The following is a 25610-nucleotide window of genomic DNA, read 5'->3' as shown; positions in this document are numbered from 1 at the left end:
TTTCAATGAAGTCTTAAAGTACAAACATGGGAATATGAATTTTGGATAGGAAACATTCACATGATTGTTAAGCAAAAGATATGTTTTTTTTTGAAGAAATGACACAAGGGTATGGGAAGTACTATATCTTCAGTATTGTTACGAACTAGAATGGGAGGGCTGTACTATATATGATACCCAAAAGTAGTTTCATTGAGAATTTGTTTTCGTGCAAAACAAGTGTGTGGATATTAAGGCCCCCTCAAACTGATATATTCCTACGTGTATGTAGGGGCGGTTAAAACGTCAGCGCCTTGGTGAATTTTATGGTATTATCGTATGTTATGGTATCGCGTTGTGGTACGGCCACTTGTGCTCACCATGCATGTATGTTTGAACATTAAATTGTTGACAATATACTTATTTAGTAGACTAGCTAATCCAAAACCTCCAAACGCTATTTTATTCACCTGCAAATGGTTCCATTTTTTTTTTATATAATTTCAATTATTTTCACTGGAAAGGTTAGTGAGTTTCCTACATATTTAACGAGTGAGCTGAAAATATATTTCCCTATTCACACTCCTTGCCGTAAAGACTATGCAAATTTCAAACGTTCACTGACCTCACATAGCACTAACGTCTAGTGGGAACAAAAATGTTTTTAGGTTAATCACTACCTTCATTTTCAAAACAAATAAATATTTTTCCATCTTATAAATCATAGAGTAAAATAATGAAGTACCGTACCAAATCGTAACGTAATGATAAAAAAAAATATGTCATAGAGTAAGTATAATGCAAATAAACTAATACAGTTAAGTTAGTTACATTACATATTATTTTACGAATATATTTTACGCATACAAAATATTATCAGGTGCGTGTGTAACTGCTTACACCAGGGAATTTTTTCTTTATTACAATATTTGCATATTTTAAGAAATAGAATAATCGTTATATAGCGTCGTCTAAGGTTATCTTTGAGGTAACGGACAGTACCGCATATACGACACTCAATGGTTGCATTGTGTAATCTTTGATAATTAGTAAAATTCAAAATATTTTGAATGATTTTATTTTATAAATCATTTTGTTTAAAACGTGACAGATATTCATTTTGAATATGTGTCATGGCAAAACGTCCAGGTAGTAGCTTATTTTATTATATATTTTTTTAATTAAACGCGTCTTTTTTTATTCGAGTACTGCTACTAATGCGATTTTACAATCAATCCCATTTCCCTATCGTTCTCGCTACCATAGTTCTTCGCTTCTTAAAGACTTTCCTAGTGTTTTTTTTTCTTCCACTTCTAGGGGTTTCCCTCACAATTTTCCCCAGCTCTCCGCACTCTCCCACCCCACTCAGCACTAGCCTCTCCTTCGCCTTCTGTCTTTTAGGCTCTCCCATCCCATTTTCTTCATTAACTCTGTTGGGCTATCTAGCTACTCTTCCTATGGTGCTTATAAATGGTATTCCTCCACTTTGCCCTCACCCCCCAGCTGCCTCTGAACCCCTCTCCAGTTCCCTCTCAAGCACTCCTGTTTACGGGTCCATTGTTGTGCATACTCCAGCATGGGGTGACCTATTGTTATATAGTCTTTATCCTTTGAAACACTGCGTCCTCCCATTGGTACTTGTCCTAGCACACCCAGCAACTTATCCACTTGTTGCGCCCCCCCCCCTCCCCCCCCAGGTATTTATAGTTTGAAGCCTCACCTATCACAACTCCCCTCCAGTAGTAGAAAGTAGACCCTCTTAAAAACATTTATTTTACCTAGTAAACCGGCCACTTTCGTTTTGCCCACATTTATCTCCATGTCATTCCTTTCAACCTACTCTTCCAGCCATTCAAATCCTCCTGCAACCCTCCCTCCCTGGTATCCCCATACACTACACAGTCATCCGCAAAGAGTCTCATACGCCCTTTAATTTCCTCCCCTAAATCGTTCACCATGATGGTGAAGAGCAGTGGGCCAAGCACATTTCCCTGTGTCACCCCTTACATGACACTTCCCTCCTCAGACATCTCATCCTCAGCATAACCCTCTGTGTCATGTTTCTAAGAAAAACGCCAATCCACTCCACCACCCTGCTCAACCCTCGGCCCCTTCCACATTTTTCATTAATTCCTCACGTGGGAACTTATCGAAGGTTTTTCCAAAAATTATGAAATGAGCATCGATCTGCTGTCTCGTATCTACTCCTCCAGCAGGCCCGCCAGCTATGTAGCTCCTCCGAAAACTATGCTTCCTCTTGTCTAGCCAGAGCCTCCTGGCCATATTCCCTACTACATACTGTGCACTAACCTCACCATGATCTTCCTACTGCTGAAAAAATACTAAAATAAAATAGCCACCTATTTTGTATAAATTTACTGCATGGCAAGGAGGTAACTTTACCTACCTCACACTTTCAAAGTAGTTTTAGGTTCCTGCCTCAATCCCGCTACCCCATTTACTTGCCCCCCCCTCAGATTTCTGACCATCAAGGATACCTTCTAATATCTTTTATTCCTCTAAATTCGGTCACATCAAAATGGTGCTATTGATATTCCGACGATCAATACACCTCTTCACCCATGAAGATTAGTTCCTTAGAATCCAGTTGGAATTTTGAAAAAAAATGCTGCTTTTGGGGTATATACAGGAAGGTATATAGTGTTGAAAAACACCATTTTCAGGATTCAGTTTCTTTTTTTTGGCATCAGCCGTTAAGCCAGAAATTTTATCCACAAAAAATAATTATTTTTATCAGCACACAAACTGATTTTATACCCATGTTACTGATGGTATTCTTGACTAGTGACCTTTCCAAAAAAAAATCTTTTAAAGAGTTATTTATTAAATATGAATTGAAAAACTCAGTTGTAGGGTGGGTGATGAAGTCTGGGAAAATTGTGTGGTAATTATATATAAAATAATTATAAAATTACTGTATAAGTTGATAAACAGCAATTGTATTAAGTTTGGTTTTCACACTGTGATAAGTTTGTAGTAAATTGTTTTATTCATAAAATATATATATAAAATTCCAAAAGTTGTTTTTTTAACTCTAAAGGATGTTCCTCTGTTCACTTAAATAAACACGTTTGAATATTCCTATGGAATTCAAAGAACTTTAAAGTTTTTGGGTAAAATGGTGCATTACCGACAGAATATCAGTAGAGCCACGTTAACTATATGTGTATATTATCTTTTGCTGCTACTTGTGTCAAGTGTGGCATTTTATTAATAATGAGAATAAATTTGTATAAAGTATGTAGAAAATGATATTGTAGGTAATTTTCAAATCCTGTAATTTAAATATGGTGATGTAAATTTATGTTTTGTTTTAATAGCCTAGCCGAGACTAATTTTCCATGAGTGTGTCATTATGTTACCGCTGAGCCTAAACTTTCAAGTGAAGGTTTTTTAACATTGTTAAATATTCTTCAGTTTACTTGAAATGAAAAACAAATCAGGGTAGAAAACAGTCTTGGGGGTGATCATAGTGTACCTACTACTAACATTAAAGTCGCTGCCCTATTGAAAACAATCTCGACTACGCTGTAGTATTCTTGAGGATCTCTGGCGAACCACAGGATGAAGCTGCAGCTATATCAAGAAAGGAGTAGGGCTGCGACAACAATCAGGGCATTCTCTCGCGGAAAATAGTCTCCCCTACGCTATCAAAGCACAACATAAATTTACGTCACTATAGTGAGCACAGTAGGGACTTAAGCATGGTGGTTGCAGCATTACTGCACAAGCAACATGAATTAACCTTTTTTTTTATTGGTCCAATTACCAAAACACCCATTAGACTATGCACAAAACTATTATCACTATTAATAAAATACCACACTTGACACAAGTAATAATAAAGAAAAATGGTGCAATTGATATTCCGACGATCAATACACCTCTTCACCCCTGAACATTATGTAGTTCCTCAGAATCCAGTTGGAATATTTAAATGCTGTTTTTGGGGTATATACAGGAAGGTATATAGTGTTGAAAAACACCTTTTTCAGGATTAAATTTTTTTATGGCATCAGCCTTTGTTTAAGCCAGGAATTTTATCCACAAAAATAATTATTTTTATCAGCACACAAATGTTTTACCCTTCTTTGTGGTGCCATTTAGAAACACTGTTTTTAGTTGTAGCTTTGCAGCTGGCGGGGGGTAGGGAGGGGGGGGGGGGAGGCGGCCATTCCGTATGGTGAAAATGCCACGTATTGGATTGAGAATCATAGCCTGCCTCTTGGGGTACTGCATGGCAAGAACACAGCAAAACGGCCCTAAAGAAACACATTTATATAGGTACAACAAGCAATGTGTACCAAATATATTCAGAAAGTATGTAACTGATTATGAGGTGAAAAATCTCATGAAAGTTTTAGAATATGGCTTGTTAATCATTTATGATACTGTTGCTGAAGTTAAAAAAATATGGCATTTTTTTCTTTAAGATATCTATGCAGTCCCTCCCTTGTTTCATCACTAGCTCCACCCCTGTATGTGCATAGCATGTACTGTCATATAGTAAACAGAAATTACTTTTTTTACATAGTTTTTAAGTGATGGGTAGAGACCTGCAAAATTCGCTGATTCATTGACCTCTAGGATAGACTCTACAGTCCTTTAAAAACTCACGGAAATGACACCGTTTCATTGGCTACTGACGCGTGAGACGTCTCAACTAGGCTGTCCGTAATTCGGCACTTTCTTGGTTTAGTTTTTCCCATTGGCTCACAGTTCCCCGGATAAAATGTGGGCCAATCGCAGAAGCGGTACGAAGGTATAGTTGTTTTGATGCTAGCCTATCGTGAAATGAATCCGCAAATTTTGCATGTCTCTAGTGATGGGTTAGTTTTGGGCTGAGTTTTATTTGAATTAATTACAAATTTATTGCCTTGCAGTTGGTTTTGACGGTTGGCTTGCCGGCACTGTAGAAACCTTCTCGGGCCTGTCTCTCAATCAGCAGAAATCGACAGTTTGCAGACTCGTGAATGAATTCGACCAAAGAAGGTGTGATCGAAATGACGTCGGCGGGCATGGTTACGAAATGCTGCAGTCCGTCTTGAAAGCTTTGCGAGTGGACATGCTCTCCCGTCTGCCGACAGAAGTAGCTGAAATTATTTGTTCCTACGTGGACGGGAGGTCATTGCTCAGAGCCTGCAGCGTCAGCCGGAACTGGAACAGGTAAAAACTGGTTACAGGAAAACAATGAAACGATAAAAAAAATGTGAAATGTTTGCCAAATGAAAGGTAAACTCTCCAAGTTTGCATGCCTGTTCAGTGCAGTTCAATGTGGCCTCTATTTGTTGCCCTGCACACATCGAAACAGTATTCCAGTTCTTCCCACACACAAGCGTTCATAACGACGAGAGAGTGTTTAAAATACTGTATTTTGTGCTACAGCCAGTTCTCTTTGATCCGGACTTTTTTGATCTGGTACATTCTGTAATTGATTAAGTTCTTGAGTTCAGATTTTTTTTGTGCATTCTGGTTTTCTAACGAGTGTATATTTTTAATAATGATGTAATAGCTAAAACTACATACAAATACCAATTTTTATTTAATGCTTAAACCAGAAAAATTTTTTTTCTGCATTTTGAATTTCTTCAGATTTACCCATATCTATTAGACGAGAAAATTTTGTTAATATACAAGGCGTTGATTGTATTCACTGTATTGTTGGTTCTCTTTAAGGGGCCCGCCTACCTGGACCACATACAGCGTGCAGAGCTTCAGTAGAAACCAAGCATTTTGAAAACTGCTCCGAATATCCGAGTAATGTATGTTAAGGGGCTTGTCTAGTTGAGGTGTATTTGTGTAAATGAGGCAGAATGATAAGCCCGACGCTCGCTGGTGCTTCTATCGCCTCTAAGCGCAAGGCTCTGAACTGGTGTGCAGTCTTCTCATCATTTACAGGACAGCTGTGAGATTTAAGTGGAGACCGTAACATTATACGGCATAGAAATAAAGATAAAGGTATAACGCATGTCCCTTAAGTGCTTTCCAAGAATCTGTACCGGTTGTTTTAAGCCTATATAAATTACTCTGAAAACATGACTTTTAGCCATTTTAACTCTTCTAAAGATACAGTTCTGAAAACTTAATCCGAAATCAAAAGCACTCTTAAATGCTTTTGGTAACAGACCCCACTTGGATATCTTGAGTAGTTTTCAAATTGCTTTTTTTTTTCTTGAAGCTCTGCGTACCGCGTGTGTGCTCGGGCAGATGCTGCCCTTAATGAAAATCATTTAAGAATGCTCCGAGGGCGGATGTGTAGTTCTGTTTCCGTATTTAGTTTTAAACTGTTTTTGTAGGAGAGTAAAAAGGGCTAAAACATTTGTTTTCAGAATAATTTTTAGACATTAAAAGGCCGTTAAGATTCTTGACAGCACCCAAGGGCAATGCATTACACATTTGTCTTCAGTTCTGTGCTATCTAATGTTATGGTTACCGCTTCAATTTCATAGTTGTCTCACGCACAAGAAGACTGCACCAGTCCACAACTTTACGCTTAGAGGAGATACCACGCTAGAAATACCAGCGAGGGTCGCACTTATTATCCTGCCTCACTAACACTAATACACCCCTGAACTGGTGGGCACCTTAATATGACAAATATGATGAAAACTGCACTGTTCTCTTTTTGATTTAACGATATGCTTCATTTTGTCATGCCAAAGAAGTGTCACCTGTAAGAAGTTTATAAAACTGAGAAAAGTCTGGGAAATTAAAATGGTCGAGGAATACCTGGCTAAGTCAGGGAAATCACAAAATATTTATGAAAATTTTTCTTGTGACAGCAAACTTAAACACAAAATACAGGTTCAGCTGACGTTTAGGCACTGCAAAAATGTAATAACGTTTAATGTCACGGAAATTGCTTGATTTTTCTTTTCGTGAACTACCATGCTTTTTTCAGTAAGCACAAAAGGGAAAAACTTATTCCTGCATGTTTATATACAAGTGTGATAGCTTAAATTGGATAGTTTTAAGTGAATCAACATTTGTTTAAAAACATGTGTATTTATCTAAAATGACCATTTTGCAACGGTGACAACTTTGAACTGCTACAACCTTTCCCTCCAGATAGCTTCACCAAGTGGGCAGCGGAATTATCTTCATCTGGAAGTTCAGGGGAAATTTTTTTATATTTAGAACTGGAAAACCTGTAAGAGTTGGAATTTTGGAATTCAAAGCTTTTAACAACCCTAATAACTTCTAATGCACGTACGCAAGTATGTGCACTTTCCTTCTTCTTATTTTGGCCAGCTATGGATGATTCCAATTGTTTTCTTCTTAGAGCTTTAAAGTTTGCCTAGTACTGTCACATTCATTCTCATTGTTGTTGCTAACCTTTCTGAAGTCCACTTCTTGTCTATTTTAAGCTTAGGCACACTCTGCAATGCTTTAAGTTTTATCTCAAGTGGTTCACACTCTCAAACATCATCACAGACCTTTATTTTTGTTTAAGCTCTCAAATATTGTCCTGCAGGTAATAATGGCATGAGTCTAATTTTTCATAACAGTATTCTGACACATGATATGTATGGCCTCAAGAAGTGAACCAACTGACTGCTATAGAATTGTATCTATTAAGTGTTTTTTTTCTCAATTAGATCTCAACAGGCTGGGACTGAATGATTGCTGTATATTTCAGGATCATATCGTCTCTTCAAGAAGTGTGGCGAGCAAAGTGCACATTGAATGGCTTCAAAGAGATTGTGGCAGACAATTGGAAAGTGAAGTACGTGGAAGGCCAGAGGATTTTAGAGAACCTGAAAGCTGATGGGTGCCTTACTCTCAGTACGCTGCCAGTAAATCCCAAAAAAAATAAAGTCATCAACTGTATGATCATTAGCAGTGGATATCTATATGCATGTAAGGAACACTTTGACTTTATGGTTTAACTGTTTGTATTGTGCGCTGAGGCATAAATGTTTTTAGTATAAGTAAATATTGTTGAGATTTATAATGTGGGGAGAACTGGGTTCATAAGGGATAGCCCAGTTAAGTTTTATCACAGTTTTATTGATTACTAATATTTACATTAATAATAAATAATTGTACTTAAAAATGTTTATTCTCAAGTCACTAATTGTCTGTCAAGTTCCGCAGTTCGCACTCCTCACTGGAGCTAGGCTCAACAGTGGTTCGCCCCTTACCTTGTGCCTGTCCTCACACACAGTCTCGCACCACTCAGTCGCTGCACTCTCACAATCCAGTCGAACTCAGTGTCACGCCACTCTGGGGGTGGGGTCTCTATCATCCTCTTCGCACTTCTCTTCGATCGGAATCCTCTCTGAACTTTCTCGGCACTCACTATCGCAGGACTTTGTCGCCAAAAACTGTTGCAAAGGCCGGCGTCTCTCTTAAGTATCTGGGTGCCCTTCTCAAACCAACAAGAGCGGCTGTGGTGAGTCACACGTCATCCCACTTGAAAAGTTATGAAGGGTGGCGTCAATTCATGCTGCTCTGCGCAGCGGCCTGCGGAATTCCCAAGGCCGCTCAGCGATAGATAACGGCGCCGAGGCAGGATGATGCGCGGTGAGCGGAAGGGGGGGGGGGGGGTGAGTTGCGACAACCTTTGTAATCCTGCCAGGCGCGTGTGGCATGCATTACGTCAGCGGGGCCGCACATGACCGTCCGTAGAGGGCTGCCGGCCAGCTCCGAACCTGGCATTGGGGTCTGGTCTCTCGCGTGCGTAACAATTTTTAAAGGCAAAAATATTAAAATAAAATTAATGTGTGAGGTAAGGAAAGTTCAGACATTCCAGCAATAACATCTCATATTAATAAATATGCTTTTTTTTTTCTAAAAAAAAATAATCTTAAGAATCAAATATTTATTGAGAATTTAAGTTTCCGAAATTTTACCTCATACGTAATTCATTTCTTACTGCGGAGATCTAAATTCAGACCTGCGGTGTGGATTCGAGGCAGTCTCTGTGATTGGTCAGTGATGATTATTTTAACTCTCGGTACTTGGCTTTCGTTAGGAGTAATTTAATGAATGGAATGGGAGTCGCATGGAACGGAAATGTGTAACCACGAAGCTGCCATCTTCGGTGGATGGCACCAACTAAAGATCAAAAATCCAAAGAGAAACTTTATAGCATTAACTGTTTAATGAATTTTAACAAGAAGGGTATTATTTTAAAAATTTTCTTGTTAAAGTCAGGTCCAAAGCCTGGGTTTAATAAATTTTAAAAATTCTTTTTCGATTTTATTGGAGCAGTTTAATTATACAGTATGTCTATAAAATAGTCATCGTGCACTTTCGACCGGTCAAAGGAAAGCAATGAAACAAGAAAAAAATGTTAAATGTTCGCCAAATGAAAGGTGAACTCTCCAAGTTTGCATGCCTGTTCAGCGCAGTTCGATGTGGCCTCTTATTTGTTGTCCCTGCAGACATCGAAACAGTATTCCAGTTCTTCCCACACACACGCGTTCATAAACTGCACCTAGACTTTTCGGACATACTGTACACTTTAACATTTCACTCTTGTCCTGCAGCAAGTTCCAGCGGCGGGTGTGGAAACTAGTGTGATTTGAGTCGAGAAATGTAGTTGAAAACACAAGTTTGCATGTAATTATCATGGTCAGCATTATTTTAAAGATTGCTTGTTTAATTTCTTGCCCGAGTTTCATTTTATAAGTTTATTTGCAATATGGGAACATATCGCCGCCTGAGTATTGGAGTGTTCTATGTCCACTTTTTAGGTTTTTTATGCTATGGACACGAAATAAATATTAGTATTCATTTGTACTATATATCCACACACGTCTACGTACATAAAAATGTTTGTTCTTAATTTAAGACCAATATTATTTTGTTCTATATCATGATATTCATAGTTATTTGAACTTTCAAATGCCTATATCTCAGTTCCGACTTCAATGGACATAGAGCACTCCAATTCTCAGGCGACGATATGTATTTGCTTGTTTGCCGAGGTAAGTTGTCACACATCTCTGGTAGGTACCGAAACACTCGCTCCTTTTTTTTTTTTTCAGGTGTCGGCGAATATCTTTTCGTCTGGGAGCTGACCGTGCCCTTGAACGGGAAGCCGGTGTCGTCCTTCAAGTACGACGTCCAGGTCTACACCCTGCGCGTCCCCGACCCGGGGCTGGTGGTCACCGGCCTTGCCTCGGGCGACATCTGCGCGCGGCGGCGGGGCGAGACGAAGCGCGTCGCCGGGCACGCGTCGCCCGTCACGGGCCTCGCGGCCGACGGGCGGCTCGGCCTGGTGGCGAGCGCGGGGATGTTGGAGGGCGTCGTGAAGCTGTGGTGCCTGCGCGGGCTGTGCTTGCTGGCGAAGGTCCCCACGAGCAGGGAGGAGACTTTCACAGAGGTACCATCTAGGGACATTACCTGTACGGTGAACCAGGACGAAACCAAAACAACACCGTAAAGCACGCCAGTACAACATATAATTTTTTTTTTTTTCGTTCTCTTCTGTTTGGGATAACTATTGTGTTTGTTTTGTCTTGTTTTTGTCTCGTTTCAACTGTTGTGCTGAATTTCTTTTGGGTTCAATATTTTTGTGCTGTCATCATTTGTGGGTTGTTTTTTTTTCGTTCTCTCAGTCCATTTTTCTTTGTTTGTTGACCATATTCCTGTTATAGAATATTATGTGGTGTTTATATCTTGTTGACAACAGCAATTTTTTTTTGCTTAAGTTGTGTTTTTTGGTCTTTCGGGTATTTTTTAAGTTTTCTTCTGCAGAAAAAAGTGCTTAGCAATGGCGTATGTCCAAAAGATTACATCAAGTCATGCACTCCCATTGCACAAATCTTTCAAAGATAGTATGTACAACATGTAACCCCGCAGTGCAAGTTAATACAGCAATTAGCACCAAAATGTAATTAAAAACAATAAATCAGTCGGCAATTTGACATAACACAAATTACAAATAATTTAATCTTTCATCATGGTAAGTTCACCAAATGTAATTGATTTACCATGAATTTTGTACCAAAAAAGGACAACCTAAACGGATTGGGAACAAAATTAATATTATCTTGTTCGATCGTGCATGTTTTACATTTGTAACACCTTTTTATATTAATGACTGTACATGTTTCAAACAAGCAAAAAATTTCCAATTTATTTCTATTTTCCTGAGTACAGTAATTTCATTAACCGGGTGCAGGTTATTCAGTTTGCGGGTTTACCGTCTCATGTTTCACTTTCATAAACCGTGAAAACAAAAATAATTTTTGACTTTTTATTTCCGTGTGCTCACAATGGCAACAGCACTTGTGTAGTATTAAATAAAATGCAATGAATTAGTATTGTAACAAATTCATAATGTGACGAATTAACAAACATTATTTTGCTATTTCCTCGATAGCTAATTCGCTTCCTTCATTGCCTAATTATTTCCGACGACACCCAAATGTTCAGCCAACATTCATTTTCCACCATGCCGCATGTCACATGTCAGCAGCAGCTCTGGAGAGAAAAGCCAAAAGCTTTCGGTACTAGTTTACCTCATTCCTACTAGAATGCGCTAGTTGCAAATAATGGCAGAAACCCATTTAGTTAACAATGGAGTCAGGAATTACGTTAAGAGGCTAAATAATCTTTCTAACAAATAGAAAACTTTAAGTTTATTCCTTTTAAATTCTTATTAGAACTGAAATATACATCCTATATCAAAAACATTATTTTATAAATCAGAAATGTTGGTAGCTCCTACATAGGAAAAAAAATAATGTTATGCCCAAGCCCTATTATGTAAACAATGCGGTATGTGAATTTTTAAACTTAATTTTAGGTTTTTTAATCTCTAAATGTTATTCAAAATTTATTTAAATGTACCTCAAATGTATTTAGTTATATATTAGTACTGTAAACTAATTTTAATGGAAGCAGTGTCTAGTAGTCAGCAAGCCAAGCACACTTACCTGTTTGGAAAATGAATTACTCTGATTTAAATACGTACTCTCTTATAGAACAAAAAACTTTTTGACTAGCACTGTTTTGATTAGCACTCTGTTTTACTGGAACCAATTAGGGCGGTACTCTGAGGGGCAGGTGTTAACAATGTTTAACTAGATGATTCAGGATGAAAACATTTTAATCGGTTTATTCTATTGACAGTGCTTTAACTGTGTTTTTCAGTTATCTGTGGACCCCTGGCCAGTCATTTCCAAAATGGTTGCCTATCCCTGCTCTACTATAGGAATTCAGATTTGTTGTTTGGAGACATTTTACTATCTCCAGCATCAGGGAATTTTCCATTACTGGAAAATATCATGGAATAGTCTGAAAAGTATATTTTATATCAGGAATATTTGAATGACACTGCTAGACAAAGGCTGATTTCATATCACTATCCCATTGACTTGTGTCATGCATATTGTATTTAGTGTTCTGTCTTTGTTGCTACGCTGATGTGTCTGGGTTATATACCTATATTGCATGGATGCTGAATTACATTCGTGATAGTGTCTTGAAGTGTGAGTTATTTTCTAATAACTTTATTTGAAGGAGTTGGGGTTCCACCAAAAGAAAAGTCGTTCATAGAGTTCCTTAGCTGAAAAAAAAAATTGGGATAATGTTTGTGTTTCTTTACTTCTTACCTAACTTTTAAGTATAATTAACAATATTTACCTTGTTGTGCATGTGTCAATATGCTAGGATTATTCTGATGATTCTTTACTCTTGTTAAGATGAGGTTGATTTGATTTCCAGATAGTTATTATCCCAAGATGTGGCAGTGAAAAATTTACACTCTTGATGAGCAACCACCTTTCCATAATTATGGAACATTGGATTGTCAGCCCAGGAGAATCTCAGAGACAGTGTGAACATTGTAAAGAAAAGGAGGTGGTACGCTTGAGTACTGAAGCGTGTGCCAAAACATATGGCCTAGAAAACATAGGGGAAAGCCATTCAACGCCGTATCATTTGGCATGCAGAGAATGGATCTATGAGGGAGGGTCGAAAGTGGTGACCTATGAAAAGAATGAAAATGACGAGGATGAGTTTGAGGATGAGAAAAGAAAAGAACAGGAGTGGCTGGATAAACATTACAGGGTGGTAGCCGCCGGTAAAATGTTTGCGCTGCTGTTTAGCCAGAACCGCCTGACGCATTACAGCTTTGTCCTCCTCAACGTCAAGAAGCGCTGCAAGGTGGCATCTTGGAAGTTCGAACGACCGATGTGAGTAGCAAATGAATGTTTACAGTGATGATGATCATTCATTGAATAGTTCTTGCAGTAGGGAATATTGATTCAAAATATTTTAATGGACACATGCCATTGGTGGTTTACACGCACCTCCGGCTAGCTCACACATGGTGTAGACTGTACATTCATGAACACTTGAATAAATTTAATACTAGATATATTAATATAAAATCTTATATCAATCTATGGATACTAACTATAATTATCTACATAATATTATATGTTCTGTACTTACCTTAGTTACATGTAGTATATTTCACAGTGTTGTAATGTATTAGGTATACTTCCTTTTTTATTATCTTTTACTTTATGTTCAAATTATTTTTGTTTTGTATTAGTTAATTGTAATTTTTTTGTGTTTGTTTGTTTTTATGTATGGTGGCTACCACCCCAGCTCATCGCTGTTGGTAGTCATCTCACAACTTTAATAGATAATAAAATAATAATAAATAAAATAATAAATAAATCAGGTGGGTGATGAAAAATATTTTTAAGTTCTAAAAATTACTGTTACTGGCGATGATTTATTGTTGAAATAACCTCTCTTCAACTGAAAACAACCTTTCGCTGTTTTTTTATTTATCCATACTAGCACAATGACCGCCACAATGGCTACAAAACAAGTATGAGTTGAATCTACAAATAGACAGTACAAAACATCTTCGCTGACTCCAAAACACCAATTGACTGTTTGTAGGTACTGAAAAATGCATATTAACTAATGTTCGTAGGTAAATACCGTGGTTTTATCTATCATTGTTACGGGCTAATACTGGTGATCGTGGTAGTCAAATTCTAGTTTAAAGATCCAAATTTAAAAAAAAGTTAAATATGAACGGCAGCACCCGGACCACGCCGCAGAATTCTCTTCTCACACCATTATATAATATTCTAGAGCAACCGTCTGACATGCGAACTCTTGGTACCTCGTCCAGACGCTGACTGCTGACATGGTCACATTTTGTCCTGTGGAAAGTCAAAGGGTGCTCATGTGTCGTAATTAAATCCCAATCACAAAATTACACAGAAAAATATCAGCCAATCATGGCACATGGCAGCAGCACTTTTACTAACTCCAAAGTATTTCCCACGTTTCCAGAACTCTGTCTCTCTCTAATTATTATGCAAATGGCAAACCATTGCATCAGCTCGTTTCAAAAAAAACTATGGCAATAAAAAATACAAAAGAAAATTACATTAACATGCACTAACTGAAAACAATAAGCAATACTTATAAAATAGATGAATTTACATAAAAAACATGACAACAAAAATTAACCAACATGTAAAAATAACTTTATGTGGCTTATTCACCACGAAGCAAGAGGATCATCAGTAACACGAAAAAAGCATGAAACAATGTAAATTATGATAGCAAAACATATGGCAAACACACAAATTATTCTTGCAAGGAAAAAAAAAGTTGTTATTTAAGTCACACCAGTAAACCTAACCATCATACTGAATGTGACATGACAACATAATATATAATAAATTGTTAGTTAAGCTGGTTTAACAGTGGGGAAGGCCGTAACCTGGGTCATTACAACAGATTATAACCTCAAAAAAAGGAAAAAAAAGTTGAATATATAATCATATCTATAACAAACTGTTATAAGCTGATGTCAAATTTTACATGCCTAAACAGCACACATAATTCTGCTGAAGAAATTTAGTCACAAAAAATTTATAGCAGGGACGATTACTGTGGACTGACATTGACGAGCCAATTTGTAGAACAGTAAATACAGGAAAATCAACAACCACGATCAACTCTATAGATGCATGGACGAACCCAACGATGAAACCAAACAGGAAATCTGGATTATGACGACGACAGTGTGAATGAAAACAGTAGCCTTTCTCTGACAAAAAATAATTTTTAATCAGAATTGTTTGTAGTTGTTCTTTGATAGAGGTTTTTGGTTCAAACAGTTAAGATGATGGAATCTCCAAGTGTGCAACAAACTACTTAATTAGACATGGTGACGTGTTGGTTATCACTACCAGCAAGGATACCTCTTTATTTGAAGTTCTAATTTTTAACATGGTTCTGTTCTAAACTGGTAAATGAAATTTCAATATTTGTGTTAATTTGTTTTGAGATGTTCAGTAGTGTTAATAGGTCAGCAGGTCAAGACAACATATTATTTACTGCAGCTGTTAGGGCTTTGTTAGGTGTTTGTTTCTGTCATGAAAGTATACAATCAGCTCACTTATCATCCTGGTTAGACTGTACAGTTTAAAAAAAAAACTCAGTTTTTTTTATTTTAGTACAAAGAATAGATAGTTGTGTTCTCAGTGAGTCCTTGGAAGATGGGACCACTATCACATGGGGCTGATGTGACATTTGTGGGTTTGATTCCAACAGCCCAGCAGGACGTCAGTACCCGAGTGGCTATAGGCCCACTTTGTTCTAGGAGGTTTTGCTGCCTTCAGGACTTTGTACACAACTGTGTGGTGTATTAAATTGTATAATAAAATGTTGATCGCAGTGTGTTCTCGAGGGAGAAACGTTTGGTTCTTTCGACAGTGAAGATACCGACCGGGAGATTCTGGCGGTGGCGCACGGAGACCGTTCGTGGATGGACGACCTGGGACTTCTTGTGGAGGGCCAGCCAATCCTGGCGTTCGCGGATACACGAGACCGGATTAGCGTAGTGTCCTGGAAACCTGCGGTACCTGCGGTGCCTCCGCGTCGAAACTGAGACTCTGGTAAGCTCGGTGCCACCTTTGTCCAAGGGATATGTGATTATTGTAAATAGTCCACCGCTAGTTCAGCTCGTGGCCTCAGGGTGTGCACTTGCTATTGAGCATAGAAAATTAAACAGTTAACAGTTGAGCATAAGATGTCTAAAGATGTATCTGTGTGTGTTGTTCCTGATTTGAGCATGTTGAAAGTTGCCACCTTAGCTTATTTTAAAGGTTTATATAATTCAAAATAATAGCACCGTTTTTTTTTCTTTTCAATAATATTAAGACCTAATAACCTCAAGATAGTATCATTTGCTGGATGCATTGAGTTTAAAACATTCAAAAATTTTTCCTGCAAAGAATATGAGTAAATGTTTCATTGATCATTTTGAAATATTGGAGAACCTATAGCATGTTATGTATATTCTTTAAATGTTCCAGAAGTGTATAGACGTTTCTTGAACATTTCCATAATAATTAGGTACTTCAAAATCTACCTATGCCTGAAGGCTGTGTATAAAGGCCCCCCCTTTTTTCATAACAATCCTTGTTCCATTCCCCAAGATATTGTACATTAAATATGTAATTATTTAATTAAATTACAGTATTTATTGATTCTGGAATATTTGTGAGAAGAACATTATTGTTTTCGAGAAAATAGGGATTTTATGCTTCACTAGTTTTAATTAATTCTTAATATTAACTATTGATCTTAATATTGCCAGATGTCTTTAGATCCAGAATGTCACGAAAAAAGTTGATACACATATTAAAGTTATCGAAAGAGTCCCAAAACTTTAATTTCCAGCAGCTGTTGCTGACTTGCATTTTGTTTTTTTGATACTTCACTATACTTGATAGTTGTACATTATATGTAAATAGTTCCAGAATGTTTAAATTCAAAACATGTAGTATTACCTCTGCAAAGGCTTTAGCTTTCTAACACAAATATCAGCATGTTCCTGCAAATAGTAGCTCTATTTTGTATTAAGTTATACTCTGCAAGTTATGTATAAGAACTACCCTGAAATATATAAAAAAAAAGGTTGTCTGTAAAGTCGGTTTACGGACGATAGTTTAACGTGACATCATAACAAAACATTGACGAAATGATTGCATACTTTATGAATAAAATTTAATTTTTTTTATTTTAATATAAAAGAATAAATACTTGAAATTATACTAGTAATCAGATTTTTAAAATGCAAGAATAATTAACCTTTATTGCCGAAATTTTTGTTGTAATAAGCAATGAAAACCACATTAACTTTTCACTTCACTTTATAAACAGTCGACGAAACAGTTCACATGTAGATGACTTGTAATTAATTTAAAAAACTGGCATTTAGCTATAAAGTTTAAATATAATTATGAACAAGTTTTCATATAAATAAACTGTAATCAAATATCTATCATCAATTATATGAATCACCATAATTTTTTAGTCAATTGTAACATAACCTATTATTACTGCACTCGCAGACAGCATAACGGGACACAGCGTAATGGAACAATGTGCGTAACGGGACACTTTTACGTGCGTGCAGCCGGCGTTCATCGATTTATTAGACGTCACATCAAAAAAGTTGAAAGAAAATTTGATTATAATGTTTTGAAAAGTTTGTGAATTATTTCACCCGGTATTTTTGGACACCTTTCAAAATCAGTTTGTGTTAAGTGGCCGCCTGCTGGCCGCACAAGTTCTTAATGTGTCGGGGTGCTGAGAGGGACAATATCTCGCGCATCACACGCCTCTTGGACTCTACGCACTGTAAAACAAAGTTTGTGCTGCATCTTTCTCCATGAAAATAAAGTGTGATGCTATCTAGTCATGGTCACACTTTTATCAACAATCTAATTCCAATTATTTGGGCACCATTCTAAACTTATATAAAATGTGTAGAAATTTATTTTGTTTTTATCATCATCACCGGGATACCCTTCTCAGATAACATAACGTTGGAGTGTCTCCCTATTAGAACTAAAAGTTGAAAATAAATTGTAAAATAATATTTACGGTTCATAAATATTAACAGTATGTATAAATTTGCCTTTTAACTTGTGATTCTAACTTACTTTGGGATTTGAATGTCACGTTACAGTTTGCATTGCGCTCAAGACATGAAAATCAACTTAGTGTTTTGTTATGTAACTTGAAGATGTCTAGAATTTGAGAATACCAAATAATAAATAAATGATGAAAAATAAAATACATTATTTTGATTATAATGAAATCTGTTGTTTATTCCTGAATGAACTACCTGGGCAAATAACGATGTTCCCAGCAGCAAATCAAGAACTAAGCAGAGATTCCTATCAAACACGAATTGACACATTAGTTAAAAAAAATTAGCACATTTCAACACATGACATACATATAAGTTTTCCAATTGGTTATCTCAGTTATTAATTTATTTGTAAAATCGAACTATGTCACCGGAAACTATCTGAGGTTAAATTCTTTGACAGTAATGTCTTCAAGCAAATTGTAACTATTCAAATAAATAAATTTTAGGAAAGTGAAGTTAAAACCAAAACAACATTACTAATTAAATCAACAGTGGTAGAGCAAAATATGAGTCATCAATTCTCCAGGGATACCTCTGTGTAACGCAAAACAGTGAAAACGTGAATCTAAAGTTAATAAGACACTGAAATAATTCTAATTGTGGAGCCAATTGAAAAACTGATTTGATTAGCTGACTACACACACCCACAATAGTATTAGCACCGTATTCAACAGACATGGTCTTAACTCTCTCTCAAATAGGCGGTGGTTCTTCCAACAGCTGCCAAGAAGATTGATAACGAAGTTCATAAGTTCGGTACGTAGAGGTTGAATCATGGAACAGCGACTGCTTGAATCAACCGGAACATAGCCTTCTTCCCGCAGTTAACGGCAACGATGAAACATCGGTGAATCGACTCAATATAGTAGTAATCTCTTCAAAGTAGCTGACTAATTATCATCCTGTAGTCTGCACTTCACAATTCTATATCAACTTCTTCAAATATGAATTTCCTTGACAATTCACACTGATTGTTTTGTGACATGACTTAATGTGTGAAGTGTTTCCCAAGGTTGGTATAAGCTTGAGTTTGAGAAAGTATTTAAATTAAGGATGAGCCAATCAAATCCTCAAAACAACATCAAATTCTTAGTATTCGAAGGATTTGAGATTTAAAGACAAATATTCAAAGAAAAATATTAGAGGAAACAAAGAAAACACTGATAACCTCTGAAGTTTACAAGGTTAATATATTTCTTCACACCTATCATGTTACCATTTCTCAAGATATTGTACTTTTAACTGTAATTATATAAATAAAAATACAACATGTATTGATTCTGGAAACTTAGTTCATTAATTAAACTTTTCAACACACTAGTTAATAATTTTCTTTTGCTATAAGTACATTATTTTATTTTATACCCTTGAGATCTTGATTTGATTTGTGGGGTATATCAAAGTACATCCTTTTCGGAATTAAATTAGAGAAACTTGGGATAAGACCCATCACTAATTTAAATGGAATGCTAACTAAGTGCTGGATATAATTTAATTGAATATGACAAAAAAGATTGCATTGTGTTACAGTGAAACCTCATTACAAAGTACCTCACTATATAGGATTCCTCACTTTAAAGTATATATTTTCAGGTACATACATTTAGTAACAGTTCAGTAATTTTATTATTAAGTACCAAAAAGGTGGGGTTTTCCAGGTACGTTGTAATGAGATGTCACTGAACTACCGTTCACCACACAGTTTTCGAAAAAAGCCATTAAACATCAGACACTTTTGGGACCACAGTCATGCCGGATTTGCGATTTGGCATAACTATCAAAGTTAATGTAGTTTTAACTATAACATCAATGTGAAAAAGTGAAACATAACTCGCTTGAGATCAGGAATCACTGTTTTGAAATAAAAAACTGACAGTAACGATAAACTCTGAGTGAACTAAAATAACCTGCAGCACAGTCATGGTTCGTACCGTCTTGTGCAATCAAAAATTAAGGAGTTTTTAAGGACTCCCTTTACTTCATCGGCTCATCGCCTTCATCACTGTCAAAAGGTAGTTGGTTGAATCCTTGCAGATAAGCTCCTTTTGTCCAGGATTATCTCTGGAAAACATCTAACCCAAGCGGTTTATCTGAATTTGACAGCCAACCATTTACTTTAAAAGTTGAAAGTAAGAAAACAAAAAGACATTTTATTAGCTTAAATGTGAGATACAAACTATGGAAAACAAATTAAAAAAAAATATATTTTACATAAAATCTAATCAAGTTGCCTGAAATTTGTCAATTGTACTGGACACGCACAAAGCACAAACATTAAATAATCCACATTTATCCATTAGTTGCAAGCTATCAGTCTTTGTGAAGGTGTTTCAAAGGATTCCTGGTGAAAGTTTTAAGGACTTTTAAGGGCCCTTAATCAGTTTAAGACAGAGTAAGGACTTTTTAAGGATAGTAAGGAGGCGTACGAACCCTGACAGTAATGCGACCTGACGGCTAAGCTGTACAGCCAGAATCCATCACACAAAACATGAAAGCGAGTGGTTCAATTGGTGTAGGACTACAGTATGCACTGAACCATTACATGCCGGTAGAATTGTTATTACCAAGGTCTTATCATTAAGATTCTGCAAATCAGTTTTTTCCCCCTTATTTAATCAAGTTTTGTTTTGAATATAAAATTATTCACAAATGTACAATATGTTTCAAATCAAATTTAAACATAATGATATTTATTTCTCCCTTCAAATTTTACAGGATTCTAAGAAATTAATGCAAAATACAGTAAAATTAAAAAAGAGAAAAATACATATGGAAACCATAATAGTGTGAGATAAAGTGCAAGAAAGTGACATTGAATTTTTTTTTAAACCAATAAATTTCAAGCTTGAATATTGTTTTATTGATCCAACAGATTATATTCATAAAAAAAAAGGGTATTTTTAATAATTTTTAAACAAAATCACAGATTGTTTGTTGCATATAAAATATGTAAATGTACTTGCAGAATACAAATATCGCAGCTTCATTAATGTTACTCTCTCTTCATTAAATTTTTTTGTGATTGAATCACATTTGGAATATCTATAGTAGAGGCAAGATTACGGTATATGGTAAATATAGAATGAACCGAAATAACAGTGAGATTGAAGTCAATACACCGCTAAACACTGAAATGGAAGTCAATATTCTGCGTAACACTGAAATGTAAGCAAAAACACAAAATAGATTAGATAATTTTGTCTATTTAAATGTAGACTTCATTTCATAGATCATTTGTTTAGGCATTCATTTAAAAACTTAAAATATTTCGTACTGAAAACAAAGTTTTATTTAGTTTCAATGTATGGTTTTTCCAAAGCAAATAAAAGCAATCTATTGCTGATACCCTACAGCAGTGGTTCCCAATTTTTTTCGGCCAGGGAACCCTAGGATCAATTTCTTTTGGCGGAACCCAACTCTTTCAAAGAAAGTTATTAGACAATAATTGTACCTGCTTTATAGGACATTCTCGTCCTGACTCACGGAACCCCTGTGTTCCGTGGAACACCTTTTGGGAACTACTACCCTACAGACATGGCTAAAGGTGTTCAGAGAACAGTCACAAGGAAATATTTCTTTTAAGTGTAATGATTTTGGGCTTTTAACAGTGCATATTGATTTTTTTTTTCATATTACATAATAGTATTGAAATATTAAATAGTGGCAAAAGCGTAAAATTTAAATTTGAAAATATGTTGATACTAGAACTAAGCTTAAACCACAGAATCAAAAAGTTTTGTATGCCAATAACACTGTTTATTGTTTTGATATTTGAGTAATTTTATACATTAATGATGATATTTAAACAATAAAAACTAACGAAACTATACTGGCTCTAACTCTGTATTTTTTTAAAAAAAAATATTGAGCTGTACTTTTTATTTTCATATTTATAACTTTCTCATGGACTAAAGAACATTACAGAAGAATAATCAATGGTTTAATTACACTTTTTTTGTTTAACTTCCTCTCATCAATATATGAGTACTGTTTTACGTGTTTTACAATGAATTGTTGCAGTTGATCAACATTAATATGCTTTAATGTACTTATAGTATGTACTTTCGTGTTTTAATGCTTAATGTCGATATAGACAAAATCGAAAATCCACAACTTTTAATTACAAAATTTGCTTTTATAACACCATAAATTCTTGGCTTTATACTTAAAAATTTATTAGATTTGAAATGTCTAATCGAATTATTGAATTATTCACTTGTATCAATTTTTTTTTCTTTTTAGTTTTCAGACCACTACATAATATATGACGGAATGGATATAAAGCTTGAAATATTTTGAAAATTGAAATTTATGTTTTATATATTCAATTTTATATTTATTTGATAAAAAATCATAATTGACTCCCAACTGCTACATATAGACTTAATTAAGCAGTTTGATACACTCATTTACTGTATTCATTAACATTCATTTAGTGAATTTATATTTGACACTGAAAATGGATATTCTGATACACTGATACCTCTGTAAATCTACACACTTGAGTACTGGCAATGTTTACGTACTTTACACACTTTGTACTTTAAGATGTATTATATCAAATTGCGAATTACTTAACGAATTACTCTCACAGCTGAAAATTTTTTATTTTGGAAGGTCAGGTGAGATGTTGGTAAATACAAGGAGAGGGGAAAACTAAAAAGCTTTAAATGGCTACACTAAGAACACGTTTATTAAATCTTGCTACACCTTTCCTTCACAAAACGTTAATGAGCAGATACACTATTGAAGATATCACAGCACTTTTGCATAAAGCTTGTAGCATAAGCATGGCCCGGAGAACAATAATTTTGTCAGACCTCAGACATCAGAAGGCCGTGCTGCTGTCAAGACTAGAGGGTTTTACATTTATCAGAGCTGTCTTAGGATTGATGAACTGAAATTACGGCACGGTAATGTGTAGTTTTTCTCTCGTGTAAATGTTTACATCTTTGGTTGAGTCAAGTATTGCACTTTATTATAGTTCAATTGACTCAATTACTGATATCTTTATTTGTAATTGATTTCAATTTATTGTCATTTCATTTTAAGATAGTTGTATTCATGCTAGTTATAATTTAATGTATTTTAAGTGGCCTCGAGGTTAAGATGTAGCACATTTCAAACAGTTAAAAAAAAAATCTTTAATGACTGTAAATGTTACAGTAACCTTAACTCTAAATGTGACCTGTGCCTATTGTATTACTTGTAAAATTTCCTTCAATTCTATTAACAATAGACATTTACCCTCTTTTATCGCATAATGGTCACACTCGCATAATGGTCACACCCATATTTTAGGGCGTCAAAATTTGGATAAAAAAAAACTCGCGGAAATGTCGCATAATGTTTTTGGTCCCGCTATTAGATTCCGAGCGTTTTCTGTGGGTATTTTTTCCGTATAAAACAATGTTTTTTAAAATATAAATCCAATATTTATTCGGACATTACCACTTACTTATTTAATTAACGGAAATACGTAGTTGTCTGACGTGTAAATTATCTTTTAAAAACTTTTTAAACATTATAACCTTCATCCGTTCGTCAACGTCGCCGCGGTGTACCACGTACAAAACTGTAGCCAGCGCTCGTTGCAATCATTAATGTTTGGTTATGTTGCTTTCCGTATAGAGCGCGCGCACGTAGCCGAATATCGATATCTCGCCGATTGCATGCGACGCGCACTCTCTATCAGGTGCTGAGTTAACTACATTTGATAGCCCGCATTCTTTCGTGTTATGCACTACGTTAGTTATGCGTTCATTCGGCTTGCATTTGGATCACAGATGTTTTTCTATTTAAAGTTGAAGAAAGGTTTCTTTTGTGTGACTTATTAATTTAAATTGTTTGGCGTGCTCTTTTATACTTCCCTTTTTAAACAAACGTACTTTCCATGAATGGGGTTTGGTTTTTATGAATAACTTAATCTAAACAAAAATTTTTTTTTCCCCGCATAATCGTCGCACCCCTACTTTTCAAACTTGATTTTAGAATAAAATGTGCGACGGCGATTATGCGAGAAAGCACGGTTAATTTTCGTCGTATCAGGATAAACCCAAACGTACAAAAAAAAAAGCAGAGCTTTAACCGGTGCAAGGGCCGTGGTTCGATTCTTTACTTCCCGATGAAGAACGCGTAGAGCGCCAGCAAAGGACAGCCCGTCCCTTGGTCCGGCAGATCGCCGGCCGACGGAGCAATGTCCAGGTGCGTGTACCTCAGAGGCTTCTCCGAGTCCAGGCCGTGCTGGAAGCACAACACACGAGGGCATCACATTTAGAATCCAATGTATTAGTTGATAATTATTTTTCTTAGTACATATTACTAATTTTTTACTCCTTTCCTCCTTTCCTCCTTTCCCTCGAATGCCCATGTAAAAAAATTGAATACAGCAAATATCCGTTAACCAAACAAAAACCAAACTCATCCCATAATTTTCTTTTTCTTTTTACAGCAGATGTGAATTCCAAAATAATTCCAAAAAAACTTATATTTATATCGGGTTTAAATTTATCTTTTCAATACTGATTTAATGGATTTTATAACTTTTTTTTTTAAAAAATAATAATGTTACATGCATACTAGGAGCCTGGCTGCGGCCCCACAGATTACAGGGGACTGGCTACCCCTGCCCCTCCCTGCTCTCCATTGCGCCTTGGACTATTGTCACCGACACTTTAGGCGGAATGGGAATTCTGCGGGCTTACAGAGGATGCCGCCGTGCTCGGGGAACGTGACTTGGAGCCATTCTCGATGTTTCAGGCGTCGGGCGGGCCCGGGATGACGCGACACATTACAGCTGCTCTCGTCGGTTCGAGAAGGGTGCCACAGATTACTTGAGCAGTAAAGCTGGCTTCCGCGAGAGTTCCGAGAGTGAAGGGAAGTGCAACATCTGCGAAGAGTGGTGAGAGACCCCCTCGAGAGTGGCGTGACGCGGAGTGACGGGATCAAGAGAGCGCGCGACCGAGTGGCGCGAGACTGTGTGTGTGGACAGGCACGAGGTAAGGGGCGAACCACTGTAGAGCCCAGCTCCAGTGAGGAGTGCGAACTGTGGGACTTGACAGACATTGAGTGACTTGCGAATAAGCATTTGTAAGTTCAAGTGATAGGTGATCAGATATTTTTAAGTACAATTATATATAAGTGATGTAAAAATTAATAATTAATAAAACTATAATAAAACTTAATTGGGGTATCCCTTATGAATTCAGTTCTCCCTACATAAGTTCATAACAATATTAACACCTGTCACAACATAAGAGGTCATATTTCGAAGAATGTTGAATACGAGAACGTATCTGAAGGAGTGTTTTTTTATAATTTCCAATACCTTAAATTAAGTTTGATTTGAAGATAGTAATTTTTAATGTTAAAAACATACTCACAATATTTCACATTTTAAAAAGTATAACTTCATAAATTGTAAAAAAGAGTTGGTAAATATTGCATGTTTATAAATTGTAATACTGATTGACAAAATTTTTATGATATGCCCATACGCCAATATAACTATTTTTGATTTACTGATTCCGAACCAATACAGGAGAAAACACATTTTGGTTAAAATTTTTTATAAATTTACTAAATCACACAAAATAACTCATTGTAAAAAAGCATGCAATGCAGTTGCACATGTATTTTAGTTTATAAATAGAACATAACCTCTCATTTT

General features: G+C 36.1%; 3 protein-coding genes across 8 annotated transcripts in view; 1 reads left to right on the top strand and 2 right to left on the bottom strand.

The window, feature by feature from the left end:
* LOC134540883 (F-box/WD repeat-containing protein 2-like) overlaps positions 1–681 on the bottom strand; it is a 44489-nt gene extending 43808 nt beyond the window's left edge. For all 4 annotated transcript variants that reach the window (XR_010076528.1, XR_010076527.1, XR_010076529.1 and 1 more), the window contains exon 1: positions 450–681. Coding sequence is in view for 1 of the 4 variants with exons in the window: in XM_063383911.1 (XP_063239981.1) it covers positions 450–465 (16 nt within the window). In the remaining 3 variants the exon portion in view is untranslated. The remainder of the gene's footprint in view (positions 1–449) is intronic.
* Positions 682–1012: 331 nt separating this feature from the next.
* LOC134541005 (F-box/WD repeat-containing protein 2-like) lies at positions 1013–25177 on the top strand. 2 transcript variants are annotated; one of them, XM_063384125.1, is made up of 7 exons: positions 1013–1128; positions 4884–5166; positions 7640–7860; positions 9996–10333; positions 12682–13151; positions 15712–15893; positions 24701–25177. In XM_063384125.1, the coding sequence occupies exons 1-6, from the start codon at positions 1113–1115 to the stop codon at positions 15884–15886; spliced, it is 1503 nt and encodes a 500-aa protein (XP_063240195.1). In that variant the 5' UTR covers positions 1013–1112; the 3' UTR covers positions 15887–15893; positions 24701–25177. The 2 variants fall into 2 exon arrangements, with proteins under 2 accessions (XP_063240195.1, XP_063240196.1); XM_063384126.1 differs by lacking the exon at positions 24701–25177 and having other exon boundaries at positions 15712–16020.
* LOC134541004 (putative aminopeptidase W07G4.4) overlaps positions 22613–25610 on the bottom strand; it is a 423451-nt gene continuing 420453 nt past the window's right edge. For both annotated transcript variants that reach the window (XM_063384124.1, XM_063384123.1), the window contains exon 12: positions 22613–24184. In XM_063384124.1, coding sequence (XP_063240194.1) covers positions 24056–24184 — 129 coding nt within the window. In that variant the 3' untranslated portion in view covers positions 22613–24055. The remainder of the gene's footprint in view (positions 24185–25610) is intronic.

This window comes from Bacillus rossius, chromosome 17 (genome assembly GCF_032445375.1).
Source record: "Bacillus rossius redtenbacheri isolate Brsri chromosome 17, Brsri_v3, whole genome shotgun sequence".
Classification (NCBI taxonomy): Eukaryota; Metazoa; Arthropoda; class Insecta; order Phasmatodea; family Bacillidae; genus Bacillus; species Bacillus rossius.
This window is presented reverse-complemented; position numbering and strand designations above follow the sequence as displayed.

Bases quoted from the DNA above. Each gene is read 5' to 3' on its own strand.
- LOC134541005 (XM_063384125.1), top strand. The intron at 5,167-7,639 runs GTAAAAACTGGT...TGTATATTTCAG, and splicing joins GTCAGCCGGAACTGGAACAG to GATCATATCGTCTCTTCAAG. The intron at 7,861-9,995 runs GTAAGGAACACT...TTTTTTTTTCAG, and splicing joins CAGTGGATATCTATATGCAT to GTGTCGGCGAATATCTTTTC.